Source organism: Mustelus asterias, chromosome 24 (genome assembly GCF_964213995.1).
Source record: "Mustelus asterias chromosome 24, sMusAst1.hap1.1, whole genome shotgun sequence".
In the NCBI taxonomy this organism is placed as follows: Eukaryota; Metazoa; Chordata; class Chondrichthyes; order Carcharhiniformes; family Triakidae; genus Mustelus; species Mustelus asterias.
Window position 1 is genome coordinate 58,573,754 of NC_135824.1, and position 26,444 is coordinate 58,600,197.

At 44.0% G+C, this 26,444-nt stretch overlaps 1 protein-coding gene across 1 annotated transcript in view; it reads left to right on the top strand.

The window, feature by feature from the left end:
- The window catches only part of LOC144511447 (SPARC-related modular calcium-binding protein 1-like), a 73,513-nt gene extending 53,220 nt beyond the window's left edge, over window positions 1–20,293 (top strand). The window contains exons 5-12 of the mRNA XM_078241810.1: window positions 1,730–1,780; window positions 5,736–5,792; window positions 5,923–6,000; window positions 8,923–8,991; window positions 9,583–9,775; window positions 11,460–11,542; window positions 12,669–12,765; window positions 18,147–20,293. Of these exons, the coding sequence (XP_078097936.1) occupies window positions 1,730–1,780; window positions 5,736–5,792; window positions 5,923–6,000; window positions 8,923–8,991; window positions 9,583–9,775; window positions 11,460–11,542; window positions 12,669–12,765; window positions 18,147–18,411 (893 nt within the window). The 3' untranslated portion in view covers window positions 18,412–20,293. The remainder of the gene's footprint in view (window positions 1–1,729; window positions 1,781–5,735; window positions 5,793–5,922; window positions 6,001–8,922; window positions 8,992–9,582; window positions 9,776–11,459; window positions 11,543–12,668; window positions 12,766–18,146) is intronic.
- The last annotated feature ends 6,151 nt before the right edge of the window (window positions 20,294–26,444 follow it).

Genomic DNA, 26,444 nt, shown 5'->3' on the forward strand with positions numbered 1-26,444 from the left:
AATGCCATTTATTATTTTCATTAAAAATGCTGAAAGGATTTTTAAAATTTGTTGAAAGAAAAAAGACTTGCACTCATTAAGCACCTTTCCTGGACGTCTGAACATCCCAAAGCTGAAATACTTTTGAAGTCTCTGTTGTAATGTAGGAAACTGGGCCTGGGCAGCCAACTTACACTCAGCAAAGTGCCAAAAACAGCAACCGAATAATGTGTAAAGAATTTTAGTGATGAGTGATAAATATGGTCAGGACACTGTGGAAAGCTCCCCCTGATCTTCAGTATGGTATCTTTTACATCCATCTGAGAAGTGAGGTCTTAGTTTAAAGTCTCATAGCACTTCTCAGTGTAGCATTCCCTCAGAACTGTACTGAGTTTGTGCTCAAGTTTCTAGACTGGAGCTTGAACATGGAACTGTCTGATTTCAAAGAGAGTACTACCCACTGAGCCCGGGGAAAACCAGGGAGAGTCAGGGCGGGATTTTATGGTCTCACTCGACCCGAGACCGGAAAATCCCACCCGAGGTCAACGGACCTTCCCATTGTCCGCCCTTGCCCGCTTCAATTCCCGTGGCGGTAGAATTCCAGCGTCAGTGTCTGTTCACTGTGGAAAATATGCTTTCCTCTCTTGAGTAACTTTACAGCAAAAAAGAAAATGACTCTCCAGCTGATATCAGGGTCTGAGGCTCTACCTAAGACCGCAAGAAACTACAAAAGGTTGTGAATGTAGCCCAGTCCATCACGCAAACCAACCTCCCATCAATTGACTCCGTCTACACTTCCTGCTGCCTCGGAAAACCTGCCAGCATAATCAAGGATCCCACGCACCCCGGACATTCTCTCTTCCACCTTCTTCCTTCGGGAAAAAGATACCAAAGTCTGAGGTCACATACTGGCCGACTCAAGAACAGCTTCTTCCCTGCTGTCATCAGACTTTTGAATGGACCTACCTCGCATTAAGTTGAGCTTTCTCTACACCCTAGCTATAACATTACATTCTGCACTGTCTCCTATATGAACGGTATGCTTTGTCTGTATAGCGCGCAAGAAACAATATTTTTCACTGTGGACTAATACATGTGACAGTAATAAATCAAAACGATCAGCAGCATGTCAGTGGAGAGCCATTTAATGGTTAAAAGCAAAATGCAGATACTGAAATCTGAAACAAAAACAGAAATTGCTGGAAATTCTCAGCAGGTCAGACAGCGTCTGTGGAGAGAGAATAGAGCCAATGTTTGGAGTCAGGATGACCATTTGTCAGAGTTGATTTAATGATGATTAGCTGCAGGATCTGTCAGCGCACACACTATGTTGGAGATTGGGAATACTCACTGCATACCGGTTTATACATCACACTCCCCAGCTGGGTGATGGTCCAGTTTGGTATCAAACATCAATCCACCCACCATTCATGAGTCCCAGTGGTGCAGAGTCAAACTGCTCATGTTGACATCACATGAACCATTGACTTGTCACCCTCCCAATCTAGAAAGTGACTTAAATCTCAAGGTGTAAAATTTCTTGTTTGTTTAAAATTAAGAAAACATTTTTAATTTGAGTGACAACCCCCTCCCCCAATCCGAAGATTCCCATGAAGCGATTCTTCTAGGTCATGTCGATGTCAATGGAGGAATGTCGCTTTAATAGCTCTTCTGATAGAGCCCATTCCAGGAACTCTCAGTATGGTGAGCAGTGAAAAATAGATAATTTATCCCAATCTTTTATTTCCAGATTCTACAAAGGAGAAAACACCTCAACGGGGTCGTGACCCCAGCAGGATGGGTAAGTTAAAAGCTTTTGGCCATCTTGTTTGATTCTGGTGCAGCTCTGCACTTCACCCTTGTCTGAACAGGCTGACATGGTTAGGGACCACAATATAATATAATTCACTGCCCTTGTACCTCAGGTACCTGGATTCCAAAGGAGCTCAAAACGATGGGATGAAGCTCTCATCTCTCTGTGAAGTGTTTGGGCCCTGCAGGAAATGAATTGAGCAGTTCCCAGAGTGCCTGAGCCACAGCACGAAACTGCCCACGATGCGAGAGTTTCAGAGAGGAAGTGAGACAGCAAATAAGAGAAGGAAGAGAGACTTTGGGTGGGATTTTCCGGCCGTGCTCGCCCCAAAACCGGAAATTCCCGCCCGAGATCAACAGACCTTGGCATGGTCCGTCCCCTGCTCGCTACAATTCCCATGGCGGACGGGCAGGAAAACTCCCCCCTGTGAAAAGAGACAGGCTGCTAACATAAAATGGAATCCTAAATTTCTCTATAGGCATCTCAATAGTAAAAGGAGTGGGGTCGATTATGGACCAGAAAGGGGATTTATGCATGGAGGTAAGGGGCAAGGCTGTGGTATTAAATTAATACTTTACATCTGTCTTCACCAAGGAAAGAAAATGCTGTGCAGATCATGGTGGAAAAGGAGGCAATTCAGACACTTGAAAGATTTTATACGGATAAGTAGGAGGTATTGGATAGGTTGTCTGTACTTAAAGTTGGTAAGAGACCAGGGCCGGGTGAGATGCGCCCAAAGATACTGAGGGAAATGAGAGTGCAAATTGCAGAGGCACTTGCAGTAATTTTCCATTCTTGCTTAAACGCCAGAAGACTGGAGAATTGCAAACGTTACACCCTTGTGCAACAAAGGATGTAAAGATAAGCCCAGCAATTACGGGCCAGTCGTTTAATTTTGGTGGTGGGGGAAGATTCCAGGAACAATAATTCGAGACAAAAATTAATTTGGGTGAAGGGGGTTAATTAAGGAAAGCCAGCATGAATTTGTCAAGGACATATATCATGTTTAACATACTCGCTGGAGTTTTTTTGAAAGGTAACAGAGAGAGTTGATGAGGGCAATGCTGTTGATGTGGTGTACTTGGCCTTCCAAAAGGCATTTGATACAATGCCACACAGACTTGTGAGCAAACCTATAGTTCATGGAACGAGAGAGACAGTAACAACATAAATTTAAAAATTGCCTGAGTGGCAGAAAACAGAGCGTTAATGGATGTTTTACAGGTGGAGATTTGTAGTGGAGTTTTCCTGGTCGATTTTGGAACCCTTGCTATTTCTGATATATGCTAATAACCTAGACCTTGGTACACATGGCATAATTTCAAAATTTGTGGATTATAGGAAACTTATGAGGGCGGCACAGTGGTTAGCAATGCTGCCTCACAGCACCAGGGACCCGGGTTCAATTCTGGCCTTGGGTGACTGTCTGTGTGGAGTTTGCATTCTCCCCATGTCTGTCTCCTCCGGTTTCCTGCCACAGATGTGCAGGTTAGGTGGATTGGCCATGCTAAATTGTCCTTTAGTGTCAGGGAGACTAGCTAGGGTAAATATATAGGGTTATGGGAATAGGGCCTGGGTGGGATTGTGGTTGGTACAGACTCGATGGGCCTCCTTCTGCACTGTAGGATTCTATGATAGTGTAGAACTTCATAAGGATATAGATATATTGTGGAATAAATGCCAGATAAAATTCAATGCAATGAAGTGTGATGTGCTTCATTTTGGTAGGAAGAACAAAGCTACAATGGGCCGGATTCTCCGACTTCACCCGCGGCTGGGATTCTCCCGTCCTGCTGCGGGGAATGGAGATTTGGCAGAGCGCCAAATTCTCTGTCTTTGCTGACGATAGCGAGGTGCGGATGGCCAGAGAAACTGACTTGTCTAAAAAAACACTGCCACTGCCGATTACTTGAAATTAAAAAAAAACACTGAAAATAGAGAATTCTGGCCAATATAAAATAGAGGATAGACAGTATCAAATAAAGGGGTGCAGAAGCAGAGGGTTCTGGCAGTATATGTACATAAGTCATTGAAGGTGAGGAAGCGGTTAATAAAGCATACACCATCCCAGGCTTTGTTAATAGGGGCATAGAATGCAAGAGGTTTTTAAACTTATATAAAAACTGTTTTTGCCTTATGTTTTATATGGCCTCTCTTGGAGTAATTGCATCCAGTTTTGGGTGCTACACTTTAGGACAGATGTGAAGACATTGGAGAGAGTGTCGAATGGTTTCATGAGAATGATTCCAGGAATGAGGAACTTCAGTTAAGCGGATAGATAGGAGAACTTTTTCCTCGGAGAACATAAGGTTGAAAGGAGATTTGAGATATTTAAACTCATGAGGGGACTGGACAGATAGGGAAAAGCTGTTTGCAGTGATGGAAGATGTGATGATACTGTGCTATTAATATATTTTATGTTTAAGTGGCAGTGTTTTTTTAGACAAGTCAGTTTGTCTGGGAAGGAATGCAGCAGATGCTGAGAAAGCAGACTAATTACTCATTTTTGCCATGCAAGTTTTTATTTACTAGAAGGCTTAATGGGGTGTTTTTTTTTTAATTTCAAGTAATCGAAGGTAAATGGGAGGAGCTAGGCTTGTAGCAGAGAATCTGTTCCATTTTCATTTTAAACAAAGAGCAGTTGTTGCCTGGAGTTGATAGAAAGAAGAGGCTATCTCTCTAACTCTCTCCAGAAGTTTACTCAAAGCTTTTAACAAAGATTAATACAAGTATGCCTGGGAATGTTTAAACGAGTAAGAGAAATATTGCTTGATTGGAACTGTCTAAGTTAGAACTTAGAATTGTTTCCTTTCATTTTAAGTATTATTCAATTGTTAAAGGTTAAGCTAATTCATTTGTTATTGTTAAACTGTGTCACATAAAGTTGTTTTGATAAAAGCTCCCTAATTTGTCAGTAGAATCACATCTGGAGCGAAACATCCTATTCTGACATTTATGCTAAAATAGAAAAACTGTTGGGGTCCAGTCTGGCTTCATAATATACCTGGGGGTTCTGATCTGGCACCCTAGCAAAGGATTGATAACAAGGGGGCACAGATTGAAGGTAATTTGCAAAAGAAACGATGGAGACATGAGGAGAAACTTTTTCATGCAGCGAGTGATTAAGATCTGGAATGTGCTGCTTGCAAGTATGGTGGAGGCACACTCAATCAAAACATTCATGAGGGAATTGGGTTAATGTCTGAAAAGGAAGAATGTCCAGGCTTATGGGGAGAAGGTGGCGGAATGGCACTAGGTGAATTGCTCATTTGGAGAGCTGGCACAGACATGACAGGCTGAATGGCCTCCTTCTTTGCTGTAATAAATCTGTGGCACTAATTAAAGGAGTCATATTAATCACAGAATACTACAGTGCAGAAGAGGCCCTTCGGGCCATCGAGTCTGCACCGACGCATGAAATGCCCTGACCCGCCCTCCTAATCTCACTTGCCAGCGCTTGGCCTTGAATGTTAATGCTGGTTTTGGAAATGTAAGTAAGTGGAGTGAGGGGGCTCTGGTATGAGGGCTCAGGTACATTATTAGAGCCACATAGTGGAAACTTAACTCCTACATATATGTGTACTTGATACTGAGGACTGATATTTCTGAAATGGAAAAGTATTCTCCTCCAACAGTAATGATCCCCATCTTGGATGGTGGCAATAGTGTGGCATAGTTGAATCATTGAACTGTATTACTGAGGGACTGAGTGTAATGAGTCTGTATAGAGGTTTTTAGTAAGTGGTGCTTCAGGAGAGGAACACGGGGGAAAGATGATAATGCCACATCAGAACCAAAACTATACAAGCCCCTTTCCATTCTTCCAATCTGTCTTTTCAAGGCTATTCTTTCCTTCTGGCTATCCATCCAAGAGAGTGGGAAGAATAGATAATACTAACCTCAATAATAGTGTCTTTTCGATTTTTTTCTTATCTAATCCCAGAACAAGGAATGAAGCTTCGGCCTACCACAAGAACCCTGATTCGCAACACAGGTAAAGGTACGCACCACTTATTGCTCTGTCATCATCTCAGCTGCATCTCTTTAGCAGGGAGGCTGCTTTAATTGCAATTGAGGTTTGTTACAAATTTAAACAAAGAAAGCTTTCTTAAGTTGAAAGTTTATTGCAGGTGAAGCACTGGATCGTCACAAGCAGAGGCCTGCTGAAGACAGGCACAAAGACGCACTTCTGATCTCCAAAAATCCAGGTGAGGTTTGGCGATTTCTTGGTGGGCACCCAAACAGAAAGTGACTGATCATTCTCAAGGTGTGAGTGTCACCGGCAAAGCACTGTCTCTTCCTTGTTAGCCTTCCTGATAGCCAAGTTCCGCACACATGAGGACGGCCTAAACCGGGATGTTGGATTTATGTCACATTATCAGTAACCCCCACAGCTTGCCCCTGGTCTTGCATAATCTCACCAGCTGTTCTGTCTGGAGACAATACACATCTCTTTAACCTGTGTTTAATGTTCCCTCCAACCACATTATCTGTACCTTTTAAGACCTGGCTGGCTGTAGGAATTTGCATTCTAATAAGTATTCTGTAACTTGATTTCTGTGTCCGTGCACTGTTGGAGAACAGATAACCACTCCATCTGACGAAGGAGCAGCAAGCTCCGAAAGCTTATGGTATTTGCTACCAAATAAACATGTTGGACTTTAACCTGGTGTTGTGAGACTTCTTACTGTGCTTACCCCAGTCCAACGCCGGCATCTCCACATCATGTCTTCCTTGTTGTCCATATGCCATTTAATACAACTAAGTGCCTTGCTAGGCTACTCCTGAATACATAAGGCTTTGGAGTAGGAGTAGCCCATTCGAGCCTGCTCCACTATCCAAACAAGATCGTGGCTGATCTGATTGCGGTCTCAACTCCACTTTCTTGTCTGCTCCCCAACTAACCCCCCCCCCCCCCCCCACACCCCGTAGCTGTTGATTCCCTCATCTATCAAAGACCTATCTAACCCAGCCTTGAATTAACTTTCATGTGCCTCCACTGCTCTCTTGGGAGAGAATTCCACAAACTAACAACTCATAGAAATCATAGAAACCCCTACAGTACAGAAAGAGGCCATTCGGCCCATCGAGTCTGCACCGACAACAATCCCACCCAGGCCCTACTCCCATATCCCTACATATTTAACTCGCTAATCCCTCTAATCTACGCATCCCAGGACACTAAGGGGCAATTTTAGCATGGCCAATCAACCTAACCCACACATCTTTGGACTGTGGGAGGAAACTTGAGCACCCGGAGGAAACCCACGCAGACACGAGGAGAATGTGCAAACTCCACACAGACAGTGACCCAAGCCGGAAATCGAACCCAGGTCCCAGGAGCTGTGAAGCAGCAGTGCTAACCACTGTGCTACCGTGCCGCCCCTCTCTGAGAAGAGCTGGCCCAGCCTTTTTACTATGATGCAGTCGTGGTGAAAATCCCAGAAATGGCCAGAAATTCTAAGCTGCACCCCTCGAACGCAGCATTTCCTATTTTCACAGGGGCAGGACTGGAGTAAGGCCGGGGTTTCTGCAAATGCAGTTCATGGAGGTAGCTGGCCATTTAAATCATCAGTTGCCTCCAGTGAAGTGTGATTTTGGTAGGCCAATCAGAGAGTGTGGAGTACACCAGATAAAAAGGTCTGAACTTGAATTCATGTGGATAGCTAGGACACCCCTTTGGAAAGGTATAGTATTCTTTTAGATATGTTCATTGAACAGCATTGCCTGAGGTTAGACATCCTTTTGGAGAAGTTTTTGGGGTGGCACGGTGGCACAGTGGATAGCACTGCTGCCTCACAGTGCCAGGGACCCGGGTTCAATTCCCAGCTTGGGTCACCATCTGTGTGGAGTTTGCACGTTCTCCCCGTGTCTGTGTGGGTTTCCTCCGGGTGCTCTGGTTTCCTCCCACAGTCCAAAGCCGTGCAGGTTAGGTGGAATGGCCGTGCTAAATTGCACCTTAGTGTCAGGGGGACTAGCTAGGGTAAATGCATGAGGTTACAGGGATGGGGCCTGGGTGGGATGATACATGCTCTACAGACAAAGCATACCGTTCATAGAGAAGGAAAGGAGAGGGTGAAGAATATAGTGTTACTGTCATAGCTACGGTGTAGCGAAAGATCAACGTAATGCGAGGTAGGACCATTCAAAAGCCTGATGGCAGCAAGGAAGAAGCTGTTCTTGAGTTGGTTGGTGTGTGTCCTCAGACTTTTGTCGCTTTTCCCTGATGTAGGAAGGTGGGAGAATGTCCGGGGTGCGTGGTGTCCTTATTTATGCTGGCTACTTTGCCGGGGCAGCGGGAAGTGTAGACAGAGTCAATGGATGGGAGGTTGGTTTGCGTGATGGACTGGGCTTCATCCACGACCTTTTGTAGTTCCTTGCGGTCTTGGACAGAGCAGGAACCATACCAAGCTGTGATACAACCAGAGAGAATGCTTTCTATGGTGCATAGAATTTGGTGAGATTTGTAGCTGACATGCCAAATTTCCTTAGTCTTCTGAGAAAGTAGAGGCGTTGGCGGGCTTTCTTAACTATAGTGTCCGCATGAGAGGGACCAGGACAGGTTGTTGGTGATCTGGGCACCTAAAAACTTGAAGCTCTCGACTATTTCTACTTAGTCCCCATTGATGTAGACAGGGGCGTGTCCTTCACTACGCTTCCTGAAGTCGATGACAATCTCCTTTGTTTTGTTGACATTGAGGGAGAGATTATTGTCGTCACACCAGTTCACCGGATTCTCTATCTCATTCCTGTACTCTGTCTCTTCATTGATTGAGATCCGACCCGCAACGGTGGTGTCATTAGCAAAGTTGAAAATTGAGTTGGAGGGAAATTTGGCCACACAGTCATAGGTGTATAAGGAGTATAGTAAGAGGCTTTTCTCCCCTATTGTGGTCAGGCCTACTACAGACAATAGCTTCACCCACAACTGGGATCAGTTCATTAAGCAAAGATTGGGTATTGTAACTGGGTCCATGCAGCTTGGTGAAACATTGGATGGCAGTGAACATTTCAAGGCCAGTTCATTTAATTAAGAGAAGTGATACTTGATCAGTGTTCTAATATTTATGGGAAATAGTTAACAAGAGATATAGAAGCCTCATCCTGTTTTAATATTTTTCTTTCTGTAGAACTTACGTATCCAGCCCTATTGTTTCTATTCAGTAGAGATGCAAAGTCAAACCGCAGTGCCAAGCTAGGTAAGTGAGTCCAGTGATTAGCAGCCCTTCCTTCTGATGACAGGATCTTTACATACTGCCATTAAAATAGTGATACTTCCCAAGGCAATGAGGGGTGGGAGCGCATGAGGAACATCGGATTTTGACAGAGGAGCTAACTAAAGGCACGTTAAACAAATAGTTTTTTGAAAGAATAGTTTAGTTCTTTGAAGTGCAGTGACTGTTGTTATCCAGGCCAATATGGTGCCACAGTGGCGTGGCACGGTGGTGGCACAGTGGTTAGCACTGCCACCTCACAGTGCCAGGGACCCGGGTTCGATTCCCGGTTTGGGTCACTGTCTGTGTGGAGTCTGCACTTTCTTCCCGTGTCTGCGTGGGTTTCCTCTGGTTTCCTCCCACAGTCCGAAGACGTGCTGGTTAGGTACATTGACCCGAACAGGCGCCGGAGTGTGGCGACTCGGGGATTTTCACAGTAACTTCATTGCAGTGTTAATGTAAACCTTACTTGTGACCAATAAATAAACTTTAACTGATGATAGGTGGGAGTAGGCTTCCGTTCCTCATTGGTCTCCAGTGTAATTTGGAACTGTATACCTTTTCTTCCCTCGTTAGACCAGCCGGTTTCGTGTGAGCAGGAACGCCGATCTGCCATTGAAGAAGCCAAACAGCATCAGTATGAGGGAGCCTTTGTTCCACAGTGTACCACAAGCGGATTATACAAACAGGTGCAGTGTCACCAAGCCACTGGATACTGCTGGTGTGTTCGAGTTGATTCAGGACACCCGATCCAAGGCACAACTGCACGGTGAGTACGGCACTAGATTGACTGGCCAGAGCAAGTTTGAATCGGCAATTGCCATGTTGAGACTGGCAGCACGTCAAGGATTGGTTAGAATATGGCAGTGGGAGGAATACATCACAAGAGGAAGAGATCAGGTTGCACACCTAGCCTGCTCTTTCTAATTGCTGATCAAAGATCAACCTTGGGTAGAAGATTATCCTCCCGATCAGTCAGAAAACTGTATCTGACGTGAGGGAAACAGTTGCAGAAATAAACAATTGAGAACAGAGCAACTTTGCAAATATTGCAGTTCATTAATTTGTGCCCAGGAGAGTGAATTATGTTGGGTGATATGTGAAATTAAGTTTCTCATCCAAGCGAAAAGGTCCACACTCAATATGGCAGGCCTTGGTGTGATACCTAGTGAGTACATAAATCTCGCCTTTTAAGACACTTTTAAAACCAACCTCCTTGGTTACATATCCTAATTATCTCATTATGTAGTTCAGTGTCAAATTTTACCATTTGATCACCAAATTTTATCATTTGATCACTAACTGTCTTGGTCTCTGCACACTGATGCTACAGTTAAGAAAGCCCACCAACACCTCTACTTTCTCAGGAGGCTAAGGAAATTCAGCATGACCGCTACAATTCTCACCAATTTTTACAGATGCACCATAGAAAGCATCCTTTCTGGATGTATCACAGCTTGGTATGACTCCTGCTCTGACCAGGACAGCAAGAGGGGGAGGTGATGGCCGAGTGGTATTATCGCTAAACTATTAATCCAGAAAACACAGGTAATGTTCTGGATAGCCGGGTTTGAATCCCGCCACGACAGATGGTGGGATTAGAATTCAATAAAAAAAAGTCTGGAATTAAGAACCTACTGATGACCATGAAACCATTGTCGATTGTTGGAAAAACCCATCTGGTTCACTAATGTCCTTTAGGGAAGGAAATCTGCCGTCCTTACCTGGTCTGGCCTACATGTGACTCCAGAGACACAGCAATGTGTTTGACTCTCAACTGCTCTTGGGCAATGAGGGATGGGCAATAAATGCTGGCCAGCCAGCGACGCGCATGATCCACAAATGAATTAAAAAAGAGAAACTACAAAGGGTTGTAAATGTAGCCCAATCCATCACGCAAACCAGCCTCCCATCCATTGACTCCGTCTACACTTCCCGTTGCTTCAGAAAAGCAGCCGGCATAATCAAGGACCCCCTTGAACCCCAGACATTCTTTCTTACACCTTCTCCCGTCGGGAAAAAGATACGGAAATCTGAGGACACGTACCAGATTTAGGTTGGAGGGTCACAGTTTTTTTTTAACTGGTCGGTGCAACATCGTGGGCCGAAGGGCCTGTTCTGCGCTGTAATGTTCTATGTTCTATGTTCTATGTTCTAACCGACTCGAGAACAGCTGCTTCCCTGCTGCTGCCGTCAGTCTTTTGAATGGACCTACCTCGCATTAAGTTGATCTTTCTCTACACCCGAGCTATGACTGTAACACCACATTCTGCACCCTCTCCTTTCCTTCTCCCCTATGTACTCTATGAATGGTATGCTTTGTCTATATGGCACACAAGAAACAATATTTTTCACTGTATGCCGTGACAATAATAAATCAAATCAAAGCCTGAAATCCTTGAATTGAACAGTCAAGTTAGAGGATTTTAACTTATTCTAACTATTCTCTGCAGTAACCAGACACCTGACTGTGGCAACAGTGCAAGGTCAAAGATCTCTGAGATGGGTCCTCTCTTCAGAGACAGGAAACTCCAAGGTGAGTATCTTAGAAATTGATGAGAGAATAACTAAGAAAGAAAACTAGGCATTAGATGATAGACAGTGTGACATCATTTTCATCAGGTTGTGGGTCCATGTTCCACTCCAGGATTTGAGCTGCTAATCTAGCTTGATATTATAGGAAGGATGTTGTTTTTCCCCAAAAAGATCGATCACTCACTTAAAACAGGGCTGATAAAAGATTCCACCATTTTCCTTATGACAGATGTTCGGCTAACTAGCCTGTAGTTTCCTGTCTCCTTCCTTTCTTGAGTAGAGGGGTTACATTCACCAGGCGGGATTTTCCGGCCACGCTCGCCGTGATATTTTTTTCTCTTGGAAGGTAGTGACTCTTTGGAGCCCCTTCCTCGAAAGGCAGTGGAAGCAGAGCCTTTAAATGTTTTCAACGCAGAGGTTTTAAAGTTTATAAAGTTTGTGTCACAAGTTGGCTTACATTAACACTGCAATGAAGTTACTGTGAAAATCCCCCAGTCGCCACACTCCGGCGCCTGTTCGGGTACACTGAGGGAGAATTTAGCATGGCCAATGCGCCTAACCAGCACATCTTTCGAACTGTGGGAGGGAACCGGAGCACCCGGAGGAAACCCACGCAGACACGGGGAGAACGTGCAAACTCCACACAGACAGTGGCCCGATGTGGAATCGAACCCGGGTCCCTGGCACTATGAGGCAGCAGTGCTAACCACTGTGCCACCGTGCTGCAGAGGTGGATAGACTCTTGATAAATCACGGGTAAAAAGCTATCTGGGCTAGGCACAAGTTTATAGTCAGATTGACCATGATCCTATTGAATGGTGGAGCAGCCATTGCCCCTAACCCGTATGTTCATACTGAGTCTCAGTTGAGATGTTAAACTGGATTCCTAGTTCAGGTTGATGCAAGAGTTCTCGTGCTTCTTTTCTGAAGAATACTAAGTTCTCCTAGGCTCTTGGTCAACATTCATTACCTCCATCAACACAAACAAAGGCAGCAACTAGCTATTCATTTCATTTGCTGTTGTGGGATCTCACTTTGTTCAAATGGCCTACTGCTTCTGCCTATAGGTAGTGGGATAGAGTCCAAATGCACTTTGCAATGACTTGCTAATCTTTATTATGTTTCAGGTTGTCCAGGTGGAAAGAAGACCGAATTTGTGACAGGATTATTGAAGTCCCTCATCATGGACATGGACCAATCTGGTTACCATCTGACATGGAGAAGGTATGGTATAACTGGTTAAGACTTAAAGGGAAAAGGCATATAGCTTCTATGAAATCCTGATATTTTACACAGCAACCTGGATTGCACACTTCCTTCTTTACTGCTGTTCAATAAATGTTATTGGAATGGATGCTACAGTAATAGGTCTCATGATCCATCAACTGCAACTAGATTTTGCTGTGACTAATGAGATTCAGTGTTCCTCTCTAATTATTGGGGTTCTGTGTGAAATGAGTTTGGGCAGTCTACCCTACTTTCTATTGGGTATGCTTTCACAATGCAAAACATCCCCCTAATTCAGGAAACTTCCCGCTGCCTTGGTAAAGCAGCCAGCATAATCAAGGAGCCCACGCACCCCGGACATTCTCTCTTCCACCTTCTTCCGTCGGGAAAAAGCTACAAAAGTCTGAGGTCACGTACCAACCGACTCAAGAACAGCTTCTTCCCTGCTGCCATCAGACTTTCGAATGAACCTACCTTGCATTAAGTTGATCTTTCTCTACACCCTAGCTATGACTGTAACACTACATTCTGCACTCTCTCCTTTCCTTCTCTATGTACCGTATGCTTTGTATAGCGTGCAAGAAACAATACTTTTCATTGCATACTAATACACGTGACAATTATAAATCAAATCAAACTGGCACCAAGTTGGGAATTTCATTCATACTTGGCATAAGAATGCCTAGTGTAGGAAGTGGAAATGCCACACTGCTTGTTGGTTGCTCGAGGCAAAAGGATTATGTTTGAAGTGCATTGTTGGGAACAGTGCAGAGTTTTGCATCTAACACATATTTGATCTGGAAATGCTTGACGCTGACACAGGTTGGAGTAATTTCTTGCACCCTTGGGCTAGTGGCTGGGTGATCTACTCTGAAAATGATTTTTTAGCCGAAAGGTGGGAAAAATTCTTCATTCCTCAGTCCTGACATTTCAAACTTTGGTGAGATCTGATGGAATATTCCAGACAAGCAACTATACCGGTGAGATATTTCTGCTCTTTCTCTGGTCATTTATTTGGTTGGGAACTTCCTTACAACTGCTCCTGTTCAGCCGCTGTAACTTCACCAAGTGTGCTGCATACATTTACATCGGATACTGTCATGTAGAGGATACAAATAAAATTCGAGAAATAATTGTGAATCAAGAAGTGAAAGGGAGGGAAGAACTTAAAACAACTGCAGTCACCAGGGAAAGAGTACTGAGAGGGTGACACGGTGGCACAGTGGTTAGCACTGCTGCCTCACAGTGCCATGAATCCGCTTTCAATCCCGGCCTTGGGTCACTGTCTGTTTGGAGTTTGCACATTCTCCCCGTGTCTGCGTGGGTTTCCTCCGGGTGCTCCAGTTTCCTCCCACAGTCCAAAGGTGTGCAGGTTAGGTTGATTTGCCATGCTAAATTGACACTAGTATCAGGGGATTAGCAGGGTAAATATGTGGGGTTACAGGAAAAGGGCCTCAGTGGGATTGTGGTTAGTGCAGACTCGATGGGCTAAATGGCCTCCTTCTGCACTGTAGGGATTCTATGAAAATTATTAGAATTTAAAGTTGACAAGTCTCCAGATCCTGATGGACTGGGGTTTTAAAAGAAGTGGCTGCTGAGATAGTAGATGCAGTGGTTTCCGTTTTCAAACATTCCTTAGATTCTGGAAGGATCCCATCAGATTGAAACATAGTGGGGGGAAATTTTCCGTCCCAGCCGCCAAGGGAATCGTACTGGATGAGGGGTGGACCATGCAAAGGTCTGTTGACCTCGAGTGGGATTTTCCAGTTTTAGGTCGAGCGTGGTCGGAAAATACCGCTCAGTGAATGTAACTCCTCTATTCAAAAAAGGAAGGAGACAGTAAGCAGGAAACTACAGGCTAGTTAGCCTAACATCTGTCATAAGGAAAACAATGGAATCTTTTATTAAGGAATTGTAGCAGGACACCTAGAAATTTTCAGTGAAATCAGGCAGAGCCTATATGGTTTTGTGAAAGGGAAATTGTGTTTGAATAATTTATTATATTCTTTGAGGAAGTCCAAAGATGTGCAGGTTAGGTGGATTGGCCATGCTAAGTTGCCTCTTGGTGTCCAAAGGTGTGAATGTTAGGTAGATTGGCCATGCTAAATTGCCCCTTAGTGTCCAAAGATGTGCAGGTTAGGTGGATTCGCCTTGGTAAATTGCCCCTTTGTGTCCCCCAAAGATGTGCAGGTTAGGTGGATTAGCCATGGTAAATGTGCAGGATTACAGGAAAGAGCAGAGGGGATAGGAGGGCTGGGGTGGGATGATTTTCCAGAGAGTTGGTGCCGAACTCGACGGGCTGAATGGCCTCTTTCTGCACTGTCGGGATTCTATGGTTCCAATAACATGGATAAAGTGAATCTATGGATGTGCTATACTTAGATTTCCAGAATGCATTGCATTTGACAAGGTGCCACATCAATACTGTAGGGGGTAACATATTAGCATGGATAGAGTATAGCTTAGCTAACAGGAAACGTATAGAACGCATAAATGCATCATTTTCAGATTGGCAAGATGTAATAAGTGCTATTGGGATCAGTGTTTGGGCCTCAACTATTTACAACCATATCAATGACTTGGATGAAGGGATCAAATATATAATTGCTAAATTTGCTGATGACACAAAGATAAGTAGGAAAGTAAGTTTAATGAAGACATAAGGGGGGGGGGGGGGTAGTTTTGCTGCCCTGCTTGTCACAGGGAATCATAGCGGGCGGGGATAGGTGGGGGTGCGGAACGTACAAAAGTCCGTTAACCTCGGGTGGGAGTTTCCAGTTTTGGGACGAGCGCGGCCAGCAAATCCCACCCAAGGAGTCTGCAAAGGGATATGGATAGGTTAACTGAGTGAGTAAAAAATTGGCAGATGGGAGTATAATTTGGGAAAATATGAACTTGTCCACTTTGGCTGAAAGAATACAAAATTATCTAAATGGAGAGAGATTGCAGAACTGGGTTCAAAGGGATGTATGAATGACATAATGTTAGTTTGCAGATACAGGGAGTGATTCTGAAGGTAAATAGAATGTTGGTGTTTATTGCAAGAGGAATAGGATATAAAAGTAGAGATGCTTTGTTATCTCCATCCTTGTTCGTGGCTGGGATTCTCCAGTGCTGCTGAAAGTGAATGGAGTTTTGGCTGCAACGCCAAACTTTCCGTTCTCACTTGCAGTGCTGTGGCCATGGACAAGATCAGAAAATCCTGCCTCACATCTACAGTATTGGGTACAGTTTTGGTTTCCCTATTTGATAAAGGACACAACTGCATTAGAAGCTGTTCAGAAAAGGTACACTTGACTGATTCCTGGGATGAGGGGGTTATTTCACAAGGAAAGGTGGGGCCTGTATGCAGTGGAGTTTAGAAGAATAAGAGGCAATCGTGTTGAAACATATAGGGGGCGACTCTCCTATCCCACTGCGCTGGTTTTTTTAGTGCAGCGGGATGGGAGATTTCAGCGGGGCCGGATTAGCGCAATCCGCCCTGGGCGTCCGGACCCAAGCGCATCTCCCAGCATCGGATTCCAGGCTCCAGAAATAGGTGCGGATCTGCATTACATATGCAGAACGTCATTTTAGTCTATTTTTAATGAATTCGCACGCCTGGGACTGAAACCTCCGGGCCCACTAATTGCATTTTCAGATAACAGTCTTGTTCTATTTGACTGAACTTGACTCTACCACATTCTCAGGCAGTGCATTCCAAATGCTAACCACTCATTGTATAAAAATGCTTCTCCTGGTATCACCTTTTTTTAATCTAATAATTTAAAATCTGTGCGCTTTTATGCTCGATTCTTTCTCCCTATCCACTCTGTGCGGCCCACTCATGATTTTGTATACCTCTATCAAATCTCCTCTTAACCTTCTTTTCTCTAAGTCCTAACTTCTCCAATCTACCTTCATAACTGAAGTTCTTCATCCTCGGGACCATTCTGCACCCTCTCTAATGCCTTCACATTCTTGCTAAAGTGCGGCGCCCATAGACACAATACTGAGGCTAGAGTTTCTTGGCTAACAAGAGAGTCAAAGGATATTGAGGGTAGGCAGGAAAGTGGCGTTGAGGCCACAAGCAGATCAGCCATGATCTTAGTGAATGGCGGAGTAGGTTCAAGGGCCCAAATGGCCTGCTCCTAATTCATATGTTCCTACTGCCCTTATCTGGAGCTGTTATGGGCTATTGTCATACCTCCTTTATCCCTAATACAAGTTTGAGGAGTAGGAGACACCGAACACATCTAGATAATACTCTATTATATCAAGTCAATGAGATAATACAACAGAATCTCTTTTATACAGTACTATATAGGTATAATTAACCTATAATATCCTAAAACAGTTAAGATATGCTCATTATCTCCTGAGGATTCCCTCAGGAGATAATGAGCATATCTTAACTGTTTTCACCAAATTCAGCAAGACTAGATTAAAAATACCCGGGACCTCTAGTTTGTTGTATTTTTATAGGTTTCAATATGTAGGACAAATGGCAGCGATCATCTGTCGTCACGTCCTGTGCAGTTGCTCTAATTCTGTATTTTAGTGTTAAAGTTAGTTGTTGCTCTATATTGTGTATACTTTTGACATCTCACCTCTTCTCATTTTTATTACTCTGGAGTCCAATTCACATCGACATTTCTTGCTCGCATATTTTGTGTGATTTTTTTGTTTTAAAGTTGAGAAATTTGGAAGATCGGTTAAAGTTGAAAAGAATAAGATAGGAGATGAGAGATATTGCAATGGTTACCTAGGTTTGGGATCAATATTCAAGCTTGATTTAAGAACATGCTTTTATTTAATTAATTCTACCAACATGGGCACCATTGGTGAGGCCAGCATTTATTGCCATTCTTAGTTACTCTTCAGAAAGTGGTGACGAGCCTTCTTGTATTTGTATTATTAGTGTCACAAGTAGGCTTACATTAACACTGCAATGAAGTTACTGTGAAAATTCCCTAGTTGCCACACTCCGGCGCCTGTTCGGGTACACTGAGGGAGAATTTAGCATGGCCAATGCACCCTAACCAGCACGTCTTTCGGACCGTGGGAGGAGACCGGAGCACCCAGAGGAAACCCACGCAGACACGGGGAGAACGCGCAAACTCCGCACAGACAGTTACCCAAGCCAGGAGTCAAACCCAGGTCTCTGGAGCTGTGAGGCAGCAGTGCTAACCACTGTGCCAACGTGCCATCCATGAACTACTGCAGTCCATGTTCTGAAGGTATTCCCATAAAAAGATCGGGTAGGAAGTTTTGTGGCTTTGACCCAGAAACAATTGCGGTCAATCCTTATTTAAGATCGAGTTCTTACTCTGCAGAAATCAAATCTAGGACAGGCTGCTTTTTATGCCATTGTACATGTCTTTTCTGTTTCTCTGTAGAGTCTCTGAAGGATCGACTAGTTTTCTGTTGGAAGATCGTGCCATTCGCTGGTATTTTGGGAGATTGGACAAGGACTTCAACAATGAGATCTCCGAGAAAGAGCTGAGGCCTTTTAAGGTTTACCTGAGGAAGAACGCCAAGCCGAAAAAGTGCACGAGGAAGTTCATAGAATACTGCGACCTTAATGGCAGCAAATCCATTTCACTCCATGAGCTGAAGGGATGCTTGGGGTTCACCAAAAGCAGAAGTAGGCCAATGTTTTAATGACTCTATCTTCATGATTCATCAAGATGAAGGATGTTAGTGCTGGGATACGGGGGATAAGTATATCATAGTATAGAGGTTATGTTACTGGATTAGTAATCCAGAAGTCTATACTATTAAATCAATGGACTGGAGCCTGACTTTACTTTTTTAAATATTGCAAGCCGCCTTCCCAATCTTACCTGTTACCGAGTTTCTCAACTACAATAAGAATATATATTGTAAATAGTCTGGTATAATGACTGGGCCAATATCATTGTCACCTACCGAGTAGTGATGGTCATCTCACAAGGAGGAGTGGATTGGCTGTGATTATATCGTGGAGACACCACCAAAGCAGTGTATTGAAGATCAAGATCGTCAGGGTGAAGATCAGTTTTTGACCTATTGCTTCATTGTTGCCGGAAGTAATGGATCTTTTTTTTATTAGTAAATCTTAGCTGTCTGCTGTTAACCTCCATTTTGCACGACTGAAGCAACATCTGTTAAGTTGTATATTGTCCTTGTTTGGTATTGCTTCAGTGTTTAGAGTTTATTTGCTTCTACAGTTTCGCTGGACAGCACTGCTTAGTATCAGTAGAAAGGTCGTTTGCAAATATTTGTGTTTTGTCCTGTCACATTTCAGCACAAAATGGGAGTTTTGCTAAAGTACGGTTTGGAAGGAACTTCAGAGGGAGAAGGGTCCACACCTGTGACTTTTTGTTCCACTTACTGCTACATATCCAATCTAGTGCAAGTAATTGTGCTTTGGGACCTCCAGGTTCATACACACAACCGATGCCAAAAAGTATCCCTTGCACAGAACCATACATACTTACCCCACACCCTTACAAACACATACACACACCCTCCCCCTCTCACAGTTGGCCACATCTCACATCCATACAGATTATTTGGGAGCCGGTAAGAAATTCATTAGGATTGTACAAACTCATTTAATGTAGGACGCACTGCCAGTAGACTCGTGCACTATCAGACCATGATCTTGAATCTCTCCAGCCATGTATCACTCTCCCATCTGTGTTTTGATCATTCTGGTAATTCTTGGCATTTCTCTTTCATTTGGAGAGTGACAGCATAAGGGGAAAGTAGAGCTATTCTAGCATCCATACTGGTTGGAAAAGTCCTCTGTTGGGCCTATACTTTCACTGGAGGTTCTCACTATCACTACGAATGCTGGGATAGCCCTATCTCTATGGCTCTTTTACTTTCACTTGCTGTCGTGGAAGAGAATGAAAGAGCTGTCATTTATGTAGCAACTCGTCACCTCAGAAACACACCGAGGCATCCCACACAGTGAATTGTCTTGAAGTACAGTGACTTGTTAGGAACTCTCTTGGCTCAAAAGCTGTTAAAAGAAAATAATCTTAAAGGGGAGAGAAAGGCAGGCAAAGAAGTTAAGAAGGCTGCTTTTCTCGCTTTTGGGGCATGTGACAAGTGTACGGTTTTGGCACAGGTTGATTCCTTCAGGCAAACAGTTTGCAAACAGAAAGATTGCACCGAGGGACTGGCCTGTGTTGACATTTTTCATCGCTCTGTTCCCCCGCAGGGTGTTCACTTAACAGAAATTGGCCACAGATCAGGGTCTAACCTGAAGGTCTGAGGCCAGCAGCCTTTCAAAGCTTTGGGCTGACCTGGGTTCCTGTTCGTTCACATATTTTTGTGAGTTAAACATTTTGCACATACGGCAACAGATGTCGGCAAGCTCATAAATCAATGTGCCACATGATTTAAAAAAAACCTTCTGTGTTTGAAGTAAGAATGTGAGAATGATTAAGTGGACATAATGTTGGTTCAGTTTCTTTAGGAGTAAGGGGTAAAATATGACAGTGTAATTAAAAAAATGGATACATGCAGATTAAAGCTTTACATTTTTTAAATCAGCTTTGAGTGCCTTTTCTTTTTCTCTCCCAAAAGGAAAAATAGATAACTGCTCATAATAATTCATCATTCCTAAGAATGACTTGAGCTCAAGATGTGTTTCTGGGGGCCGGTGCCTCCTTTGTTGCTCTGACCTTAGCTTCCATGGGGTGTAATCCTTGTGCATCTATACATTATCCTAAGGCTACCTCAGTGTCTTGAAAAGCACATTTCTCCTTCTTGAGGTGAACTCCTGCCTCTTGGAATCTCTTGAGCACCTCTTCTAAGTTAGCTAGGTGCTCAGCTTCTGTAGATCTGCTTTTCAAAACATCATCCAGGTATACAGCATCATCCAGGTATACCACAACATCCAGGTATACCACATCATCCAGGTATACTGCATCATTCAGGTATAACACAACATCCAGGTATACCACATCATCCAGGTATACTGCATCATTCAGGTATACCACAACATTCAGGTATACCACATCATCCAGGTATACTGCATCATTCAGGTATAACACAACATCCAGGTATACTGCATCATTCAGGTATACCACATCATCCAGATATACCACAACATCCAGGTATACTGCATCATTCAGGTATAACACAACATCCAGGTATACTGCATCATTCAGGTATACCACATCATCCAGATATACCACAACATTCAGGTATACCACATCATCCAGGTATGTCGCATCATCCAGATATACCACATCATCCAGGTATACCACATCATCCAGGTATACCGCATCATCCAGGTATACTGCATCATCCAGGTATACTGCATCATCCAGGTACACTACATCATCCAGGTATACCACATCATCCAGATATACCACATCATCCAGGTATACCACAACATCCAGGTACACTACATCATCCAGATATACCACATCATCCAGGTATACCACATCATCCAGGTATACCACAACATGTGGCAGTCCTTGCGATAAACTCTCCATCGTTCTCTGGAAAATAGCACATGCCGATGAGACACCAAAGGGTAGGTGCATAAACTGAAACAAATCTTTGTGTGTGTTTATTGTGACATCACCTCAGGAAGCATCGTCTAACTCCAGTTGCTAATATGCATGGCTCATATCCAATTTTGTATAAAATTGAGCTCCGCCCAGCTGTGCATACATGTCTTCAATCTTCGGGATTTGATACTTATCTAACTTATTTAACTGTTAATTTTTAGTCTCCACGGATGCGGACGGTTTTGTCAGGATTTATCACGGGGACTATTAGTGCTGCCCACTCTGTGATGCCCACTGCTGACTGTAGCTTCCCACCGTAATTGGTGAAACATGCTACTTTTCATGCTTTACAGCTCCTGTGCGTTCTTCTCAGCGCTCTTCATTGCCAGCACCAACTCCAGCACCTTCTTAAAATTACTATCTATCTCTGCTAACAGCTTTCTTTGATGGCCATGATTATTTACCACGCATACTAAACAGCATATTGTTCAGAATGGCTCTGAAGTCATAGTGCTCTGAGATCTGTCTCAGCTTGGTGATATAGGTTGCAACAGTCTCTCCTGGGGCTCTCCCTGTTGAATTAAACTTAAACCACTGCAGGATGACTGAGGGCTTTAGATGATAATGTGCCTTCACCAAATTAACCATCTCCCTGAATGATCTGGAATCGGGTATGTTTGGGGGTGTGAGATTGTAGGTCTGGGACTCACACGCGCTCAGGAGGATTCCTTTCTCATCCTCTCCTCTATTCCATTGGCCTGGAAATAGCCCAAACACTCAATATATTAGGCGGGATTTTGCAGCCTCGCGTCCCGAAACCGTACAATCCTGCCCGAGGTCTACAGACCTTCCCATTGTCCGCCCCTCACCCGCTTCGATTCCCATGGCGGGCAGGATAGTCCCTGTGTCCAATCCTCCACAGAGGCATCACGGGGATGAATCCATCCGAATAGCGGCATATCTGCTGTTCTGGACTTGGTCTCAAATTCAGTGGGTTTTCTCACTCACGATCTTGGGACTTCTTTTTGTTTTCTTTTATGCTCATTGCCAATGTAATAACTCTGGTTCATCAGTTAGATAAGTAACAACTGTAACATTTATTTATATACAAGAGGTTTTGCAGCCTTGTGCTGCCAGGCCACTTCCAGGATCGAATCTGCTATGCAAGCCTGAGCTTAAGGTGATCTCTTACGCTGGTCCCTGATTGGTTACCTGGGTCATGTCCCACCCTTAAAGGGGAAAAACACCACACTTGGATAATAGAACGACTGAAGAAGAAATATGTCACTCAGCCTCTGATGCCCATGCCGTCCCAGCTAGATAATTTGGATAGAACACATAGACATGAGTAGGAAGTCTTGTGGCTCAGTAGGTAAAACAAAGAAAAGTACAACACAGATACAGGTCCTTTGGCCCTCCAAGCCCGTGCCGCTCATGATGCCCTAACTACAAAAAACAATCTGCCCTTACTCGATCTGTATCTCTCTATTCCCTCCCTATTCCTGTACCCATCCAGATGCCTCTTAAATGTTGCTAATGTGCCTGCTTCCACCACCTCCTCTGGCAGCGCGTTCCAGGCACTCACCACTCTCTGCATGAAAAACTTCCCCTGCACATCTCTCTTAAACTTTCCCCCTCTCACCTTGAAATGTGCCCACTTGTAATTGACACTTCCACCCGAGGAAAAAGCCTCTGACCATTCACCCTGTCCATCCCTCTCATAATTTTGTAGACCTCTATCAGGTCTCCCCTCAGCCTCCGTCTTTCCAGTGAAAATAATCCGAGTTTATTCAACCTCTCTTCATAGAGACCCACGAGACCAGGTAGTGTCCCTGCCTCTGAGCCCAAAGCTCTGGGTTCATATGCCACTCCAGGATTTGATGGTCATGGAAGGTGCATTCATAATGCAGACAAATGTATTGATTGTCAACCTGAAAATCCTTCCAACATGCCCATGATAGGCAGTAAGAGCGAGAGAGACTCTTGGTTAGTAGTGCCCCTCAAGATATAGCCTCTGGCATCAGGCTAGCGACCTGTTCCAGATAAAACAAGCTGTGGAAAACAAATGTAAGAATGTGTGTTGTCTGCCTCATGTGCCTCTGAACATGAAAAGTCTTCGAAGTCTAGGTCAAGGAGAAAATATAGGAACTAATTACAATGGAGAGATTAATCATTACTTTCAGAGTTTGGACATTTATATAGAGTACTAAGACTAATTTCATTTGTTTGAATATTGTGGAATAGCAGAATAGTATTTTAAAGAAGCTCAAACACCAGTGCCCCACAAGGCTGTGTCCTAAGCCCCTTTCTATACTCCTTATACACCTATGACTGTGCGGCCAAATTCCCCTCCAACTTGATTTTCAAGTTTGCTGGTGACACCACTGTTGTGGATTGGATCTCAAACAATGACGAGACGGAGTACAGGAATGAGATAGAGAATCTGGTGAACTGGTGCAACGGCAATAATCTCTCCCTCAATATGAACAAAATGAAAGAGATAGTCATCGGCTTCAGGAAGTGTAGTGGCGAACATGCCCCTGTCTACATCAACAGGGATGAAGTGGAAATGGTCAAGAGCTTCAAGTTTCTAAGTGTCCAGATCACCAACAACCGGTCCTGGTCCCTCCACGCCAACGTTATAGTTAAGGAAGCCCACCGACACTTCTACTTTCTCAGGAGGCCAAGGAAATTTGGCATGTCCGCTATGACTCTCAATAATTTTTACAGATGGACCACAGAAAACATTCTTTCTGGTTGTATCACAGCTTGGTACGTCTCCAGCTCTGTCCAAGACTGCAAGAAATTACAAAGGGTCATGAATGAAACCCAGTCCATCACGCAAACCAGCCTCCCATCCATTGACTCCGTCTATACTTCCCGCTGCCTTGGAAAAGCAGCCAGCATAATCAAGGATCCAACGCACCCCGGACTCTTCGACTGTCTTCCATCGGGACAAAGATACAAAAGTCTGAGGACACGTACCAACCGACTCAAGAACAGCTTCTTTCCTGCTGCCATCGGTCTTTTGAATGGACCTACCATTTATGAAGCTGATCTTTCTCTACATCCTAGCTATGACTGTAACACTACATTCTGTACTCTCTCCTTTCCTTCTCTATGTACGGTATGCTTTGTCTGTATTACGCACAAGAAACAATACTTTTCACTGTATGCTAATACATGTGACAATAATAAATCAAATCAAATTAATCAAATCTCACCTCCCAGGCAGTAGTTAGTGCTGGTAATCCTGGTAGAAGACACTGAGATTCATTTCACTAGGTAGCGGTAACACATACTAAAGTTAAAGTTTATTTATTTTCACAAATAGGCTTACATTAACACTGCAATGAAGTTACTGGGAAAATCCCCTAGTACCTGTTCAGGTACACTGAGGGAGAATTTAGCATGGCCAATGCGCCTAATCAGCATGTCTTTTGGACTGTGGGAGGAAACCGGAGCACCCGGAAGAAACCCAGTGAGAACGTGCAAACTCCACACAGACAATGACCCAAGCCGGGAATCAAACCCGGGTCCCTGGTGCTGTGAGGCAGCAGTGCTAACCACTGTGCCACTGTGCACATACAGTGAAATAGTTGATGATGCAATTACCCATGAGATTTATCAATCTAATTGGCTACAGTAACACATACATATTATAGCAGTGTACCCGTTAGCACATATTCCATTTGATAATCATCCAAATGTTTGCAGTATCCATTAAGGCAACCATGGAAATTGAATTAATGGAGCAGTCTGTCTCAGAAACTAAATTGGAAACTTTCAGAAAGCCCTCAGGCAATACCCTATTCAGAAACAGTTTTTAGCATTTCAGACTGGAATATCATGAGCTCAATCCCTGGTTTGTGGCAATTTAGCTGATCTCAACTGCCATAATTAGCCTCATCACTCAGGCATGAGGATATTAGTTAAGCTTCTTATTCCTGATTATCGTTTGGTGACTATAGAAGGGACATAGTATAATGCTTGTTTTCAAAAAGGTTAGATGTCTGTATTATTTATTCAAAGAACAGGCAACATGTTCACATGGGATGCTAAACTAAGTTCCTGGCCGGAAGTTTACCGTCCTGCTCGCCATGGGATCGGAGTGGGCGAGGGGAGGACCATGGGAAGATATGTTGATCTCCGGTGGGATTTTACGGTTTCAGGATGAGCTAGGCTGCAACCTCCCACCCCCGTCTTCCCTCTCAGGTGGATGTGAAACAACCAATGGCACTAGCTATCTCCCAAGTGTCCTGGATATTTATTCCTCAACCAATATCATTAAAAGCAAAGAAAAAGTGTGTCATGAAGATATGAGACATTTCTTATCTTTTTTGGAACAGTCTTCGCACAGTAGCACAGTGGTTAGCACTGCTGCCTCATGGCACCAGGAACCTAGGTTCGATTCCCGGCTTGGGTCACTGTCTGTGTGGAGTCTGCACCTTCTCCCCGTGTCTGCAGGGGTTTCCTCCGGGTGGTCTGCTTTCCTCCCACAGTCTGAAAGATGTGCTGGTTAGGGTGCATTAGCCATGCTAAATTCTCCCTCAGTGTACCCGAGCAGGGGCCCGAGTGTGGCGACTAGGGGATTTTCACAGTAACTTCACTGGAGTGTTAATGTAAGCCTACTTGTGACACTAGTAACTGAACTTTAAAGATAGGGTAATGAGAGTAAAAAGGTTTAGCTTCTTTCAAGGCCCAAAAATATAAATTTTACTCTGTAAGGTGAAGCTTAGATGGGCTGAGTGGCCCCCTAGTCACCTTGCAACACTCGCCTGAAGGTGCACACATTAGGAAGTCTGGTGAGCATAGGATTGATCCTAACAGTGCCTGCTGCAGTCAGGGTGGGAAACAGTGGAGAAAGGGAGTAAATAAAAGCACCTCTTCATCCAAGATTTGCACAAAGTGAATATTTTATTGTCTGTAAATCAGGCAGAGGATCGTTAGGTAGAATTTACAGCACAGAAAAGCACATTTGGCCCAACTGATCCACGCTTGTCATTTGTGCTCCATACCAGTCTCCTCTCACCCCGATCGAGTCACTCCATGTTTACCCTAATATTTTGTGATCTATGGCAGCATGCAAATGAACTGTAATCAGCATCATCATGTCAGAAACTTTCAGCTGCTATGTTTGAAGGGTCAGACAGAATAGTGAAACGGCGGTTGGTTCCAACT